Source organism: Nicotiana tomentosiformis, chromosome 7, assembly GCF_000390325.3.
Source record: "Nicotiana tomentosiformis chromosome 7, ASM39032v3, whole genome shotgun sequence".
Taxonomy (NCBI): domain Eukaryota; kingdom Viridiplantae; phylum Streptophyta; class Magnoliopsida; order Solanales; family Solanaceae; genus Nicotiana; species Nicotiana tomentosiformis.
Window position 1 is genome coordinate 123,407,829 of NC_090818.1, and position 6,215 is coordinate 123,414,043.

The window sequence follows — 6,215 nt, forward strand, 5'->3', positions numbered from 1 at the left end:
AACACTCTGTGACTTAGTACAGATAGAACAGATCGATTCATAGGGGCTATAAATATATAAAATAGAAACAATAATGGAGGCAATTTTATAATAGAGGTCAAATAAGAGCACTACTAATTAAACAGACAGACATGGCAAGTTGTAATGTTACATCGTATCCAGGAAGGGGCGGAGATAGAATATCGGCTGCGAGTTCGGCCGAACCCAATAGATTTGATTCGAACTTTATATTTGTCTTAAAAAAATTCATTAAATATGTATAAATTATTAATTTAGAACTCAATAACTTAAAACGATTAAAATATGAAACTCATAAGCTTGAAATACTAGTTTCGCTCACGTATTCTGCCCATAGCCGACTCTAAAGAAAAAATGCTTAGGTTTGTCAAATTCACTATATATATATATAAGCAAAAGCAAAAGCAAAAGCAAAAGGCGCAAAATATATTCATAGTAAGTTAAATTCCCTGCTAATACAAACTTACAAAAAAGTTTGAAACATAGAAAATTAAAATGGATTCTTATTCATATGCAGCTATTTCTTCTTCCTCTAGTTCTATTCCATATCCACAAGAAGTAAAGAAAAACAAACCATTACCTTCATATCATTCGTCACTTCATGGAGTTCGTAGGCTCCCATCAAAACCAATGACTAAACAACCGATTGCACCATTGCCACCAACGCCTCCTAAAATCTACAGAGTGGAACCTGTTAATTTCAAGGAAGTCGTCCAAATGTTGACTGCAGCACCTGAGTTTCAATCCAGCTCCGATTCTAGCTCTGGTTCTGGCTTCAGTTTTGGCTCTAGTTCTAGTTCCAGCTCGAGGCGTTTACAAGCTGTGGCTCCTCCTCCACTTGATCTCTCACCAGTTTCATTACCAAGAAACAACAATATTGCTGCAGAATGGCGAGAGTTCCTTCGTCCTTCAAACAACCAAGTTGAATCAATTAGCGGGGACTGTAATGATTCAAAAAATGAAGCACAAGAAATTAAATCACATATAACGTCTCGAATTCCATCTGAAAATTATTTTGGATCATGCAGTCCGCTGACTAATTTCCCTTTATCGCCTGCTTCTTTTGCATGGTGTTGTTCTCTTCTTCTCAGCCCTAGCACTCTTACTTCACCACGCCCCGTTCTTTAGCTCCTTTACCATTGCCCCTTCTATTTATTTGAGACTTTGTTACTTTCTATTGCTTGTTGTTTGTTACTGCTACTATTTTACTTTGTGGGTGGATCAAAAATTTGAATTGGAACGTCTAAAAAGAGATATCACAATTCAAATACTTGAAGCTGCTTTTTTTTCCTCGCTCTTTCACTTTTATTTGCAATTCCAAAACATCAGATGTATTGTATTTCCAAATTAATTTTCCTTCCAACGATATGTTTTTTTTTTAAATTTGTGTTATCTTTGTGACTTCCCAAGCGTGCTGTTGAGGCGTTTGCTTTTGAGTACTACATATAAAACATAAACCTAAATTAAAGTCAGTTATTTTGAAATTGTAAATGAATGTATCTCATTCGCTATGAAAAGAATAACTACAAATGCCAAAATTAAAATTTGAAAATTGATTAAGGGAATAGGTTTTACAAGAATAAAGGAATAAATAGAATTAAATGAGTACGTAAAGTTTTGTGATCAAAGCTAATATATATGACAAAGTTGCATCTTCTTTCACCAAGTTAATATCTTCTAGTTCTTTTTATTTGATGGAAACTAATTATTATAGCCATGTACAAGTTGAAGATAGCTCTAAAAGGACTTGGATAATGGAAATTACATATGTAGCAATGAGTAAAGATAAGAGGCCTTGAACTATATGAGAATTTGTACACATTTTCCATAATATTTCAAAAGATCACAAGGATTTTGCAAAACGTAGTAAACGATAACTGCGTTTACAAGTATTATGTCTAAACATTCTAAAACATCGTCTCACGTGAGGTTAGCTAGAAATGGATGTTTGGGGACCATTATAGAACAACTACTTTAAGTGCTAATAACTAGGTTCCAAATTTAACATATTGTATATATTTGATTAATATCTGAACGTAAATACATTGTTTGCATGGAAGTCGCATTTTCAACTATGATTTATAGGTCGCATTTTTAATTTGTGATTTAATCCGCAATTGCAACTTATATATGGCAATTGTCATTTGCGACTTATAAAGCGCCATTAATCAGACTTCTACCTCGCCTCTCCATATATGATACATCCATGGGTACGTCCAATGTTCTATGAAACCCTTCACCCCTACTCCCTATCCCCTCCCCCGCCCAATACACCCCTACTCTCGCCGTCGTAACCCCGGCCCCTAGACTACGACCCACTATCCTCCCCAGCTCTTACCCATTTTGTCTCCCATATTGTTTGTCTAAATTACTTATTTTTCAAAAAATATTTTCTTTTATCTAACCAAACACCAGAAAGTAAATAAGAAAATCACTTATTTTCCAGAATAATATTTTCCAACCAAACACATCCATAGTCTAATAATTGACTTGAATACATCCTACGTGATGTCCTATATGTATATTCTGAGAAATCATTAATTTGACTGCAAAACCATGGTTTGAGCAGGTCCTAAGGTTGGAAGATAATATTTTAATTCACCATGTGAAGGTACTAGGAATGGCCCCCCAAAAAAAACTATTAGCTAGGATTCCTTTTCCATTCCTCTTACCTTATCCAATCCAAAACCTAGGTCTTAAGAAAACGTTTTATCCCTAAACAATGTAATATAAAAATCTCAACAATTGTTGTTTCCATATTTTCACTTGTTTTTGCTGATGACTTGATTCTGACTAAAAAAACTGTGACTCAATCACTCAATAATCGACAGTCTCAATTCTTTTTTTTTTTAATCTCATCTTGTCAGACAATGAACTTTGAAAAGTCTGGGATCCTTTACTCAAAGGAGTAAGAACACAAAGGAAAATAATGTCAAGACTTCTATCTCTAGTTATTTAGCGAGACGAATAACTTTAGTAAGTACCCCGGCTTCCCTATCTATCAAAAACGGATGTCGAAAGCTAATTTTCAACTAATTTTAGAAAAAATAATAATGATGAAATTTTTTTGCGAGATGGCCGTTCGCCACACGAATGTTTACCTGTAAAACGGTACAGTTGAATTTATACGTGGTTTATAGACAAGTGAATTAATTTGATGCTAAAATAATAAAATAATCGAAGAATTATGCAATACTTAGCCTTGGGATATAGATGAAACAACAGAAACAACAGTTTCGAGAACAGGATTTCCGGGCATAATAACAGCGAAATCAAAAAGTAAGAAGATAAGATTGTGTTAAGTTTTGTATAGGATGTAGTGTAAGTTTGCCAGAAAATTCGTGTCCTGTACAATGACAACTGAGCTTTCTATTTATAGCTATGAAGGAGGTCCTAGGATCGTGCCCTTCTTTAATGTCAATTATGAGAGGCATTGATGAAGATGTAACTGTGAACATAAATGCCAAATTCCCTGTAACGGGTAATTGCTCTTAATGCCATGAAATATTCTCTATTAAATGCTACCAGGCGAAGAGCATTTATCATATTTTTATGAGCGTTATTCTTTCTGGTGACAAACGAAACAGTTGCCTTCGGTCTTTGACCATCCCCCCCGTCTTGGGTTCCACGTGTCCCTTTTTTGGACGGCCACGTGTCATGGCATATTTTACCCTATACAGATAGTCCCCTTGCTTTCCGATGACATAACTTTATGTTACCGAAGAGTTGGTGTGAGCACCTAATTTTTGACCATGCTTGAATTATTTCCCACTCATCTCACCAATACCTCACTTCTCACTCTATCTTTCCCGCTCTCATCTTCCCACGCGTGTCCCCACTCTACTTTTCTTTGCTCCCCACTCTTTGTCCCCCCACTTTTTATACTCTACTTTCCCTTATCCCCCATGCTTGTCCCCTACTCACAAATCTCATACCCCATTGCAGCCATTAAAACACACCAAACTTCCTCCATAAACGGATCTCTTTTCTACACCAAAAAAGAGGGGACAATTATTTTCCTCTTCTTCTTCTTAATCATACACTCATCTTCCTCCCCTCATCTCTTCCAATAAATACCACCAAAATTCCAGCTAAAGGGAGCTCTCGAAACCAGCCCCAAAATCATGTAAAACTCCATTAAAACCACCTTAAAACCAATAGAAAATAGTTGCGAAAATCAGCTCCAAACCAGCTCATCCCCACGTCCAGGAATCCACCCCTAACAACACCCATCAACAGCCTTGAAAGTCTTCCCCAAAATAACTCCTAAACCCAGCTAAAATCAACACCAAAACCCAGTTAGAATCACCCCAAAACAGTCACCAAAAGTCGGTAAAAAGCTATTTCCCTCTGATGAAGTTAAAAGAAGTTCAAAAAGGTCGAGTCCAAAGTCTATTGTGCCGTCGAGGTTCGAATTTCGTCCGCCGAGGTCTGGTTCATCGAGGTCCTATTTCGGTCTTGTTTGCTTTGAGATTTCCCTGCTGTAAAACTCAAAAGCTCAGATTCAATACAAAGGTCCAATTCCTTAAACTCTTTGTCAATTTTTTTTTAAAAAAAAAAAATTGATATGGATCATTCATTGTATGATTCCATTGGATGTTTAAACATTTGATGAAGCTATCTCATACCCTGTTTATGCGATTTTGGATAAGTTTTAAAAAATAAAAATAGATTCTTATGTATAGTTAAATATAATGTCGTGTGTGAGCTTTTGAAGGTTTGTTATGAATCCTTGTTTTCTTAATTACTTGATACAATCTTATAGGATTTGTCATTCATTACAGTTTGGGTCTTGGTCAATTAATATTGAGTTTGATGGATTCAATTTCGTGGGTAAAGATCTAAAGTTGCAAGACTCTAGTATTTTTGTTTGGGTTGGTTTCGAAGTTTACCCAGGTTATTGGGTCTGTTAATTTTAGCACTTTTGTTTATTTGAGCTGGCCTAATACTTAGTAATCTAGTAAGCAGAGCTTTCTTTTGTCATGTAGGTCCACTATACTTTAGAATAATTTTGGCAAGCCTAATGTCGACAAAGTAATATGCTAGTGCATTCTCTTAAAATAATTCTAATCAGTTCTTACATTTTAGTTTAGTCAAAAAATTTTAATGAAGTTAGTTTTTTTATTATGGTTTAAAAAATAACTTAACTATTATTATTTTAAAAATAATTTAAATACTAGGCAATTAGCAGGCGCGCTTTAACTTCACGAAATCTGCCACGACCCCAAATTCCCTCCGTAGGATGTCGTGATGGCACCTAGTCTTTAAGACTAGGTAAGCCTATCAATGCGGAATAATAATAAATATCTGAAATAAATAAACTACAATTCAAACAATTTCAACTCCCAAAACCCGGTAGAAATAAGTCACAAGCTTCTAAAAATTTATTCTCAATGTCTCTATATGTCAAGGTCTAGATAAAATATAAGGAAGCAACATAAAATGATAGAAGGGGACTCCGGAGTCTGCGGACGCTGGCAGATATACCTCGAAGTCTCCGTGCGCAGGTAACTCAATGACGTCTAGGCTGGTAAAATATACCTGGATCTGCACAAAAAGATGTGCAGAAGCGTAGTATGAGTACACCACAGCGGTACCCAGTAAGTGCCAAGCCTAACCTCAGTAGAGTAGTGACGAGGTCAGGTGAGGCCCTACTGGAATATAATAATGGCATGGTAAAATGTTTATCAATGTAGTAAAATAAAATGACATTGAAAATGAATCAAATAGTATGTCACATTTAATGACACCAAATAATTGCAAATAATATCTCGTGGAAATCAAAACAGAATTTCCTTCAACTTTATGAAAATCACAATAATAATCAAAGGCAACTACGGCCATAAATCAATATCAACAAGGGCACTCCCGAGGTACCGCCTTGTAGTCCCAAATCATAAATAAATTCACAATATCTCATTTCCTTATATCATCGCGGGAGCCTTCACAATTTAATTAAAGAAAATATTTTTCCCGAAATAGCATCCCGCGTTTTAGCCACCCTTATCACACCGCATGACTTCTAGTAGTTCCCCTACTAGCCACGCGTATCAAGCCAGCCTTATCTCACCGCATGCGTTTCAACACCCAGACCTTATACCACCGCATGCGTATCAATATCACAATATATCATAATTTGCACCTCAAGTGATCAAATAATTTAACTTGCCAAAATAATTTAACAACAATATTTTTCC

General features: G+C 35.7%; 1 protein-coding gene across 1 annotated transcript; it reads left to right on the forward strand.

Moving 5' to 3' along the window:
- Positions 1 to 513: 513 nt before the first annotated feature.
- LOC104108807 (uncharacterized) lies at positions 514 to 1,146 on the forward strand. Its single transcript, XM_009617931.4, has one exon. It carries the CDS (start codon positions 514 to 516, stop codon positions 1,144 to 1,146), a length of 633 nt encoding a protein of 210 aa, XP_009616226.3.
- Positions 1,147 to 6,215: the final 5,069 nt, after the last annotated feature.

What these genes read in the sequence shown, in the direction of transcription:
- LOC104108807 (XM_009617931.4), top strand. Translation starts at nt 514, where the DNA reads ATGGATTCTTATTCATATGCAGCTATTTCTTCTTCCTCTAGTTCTATT.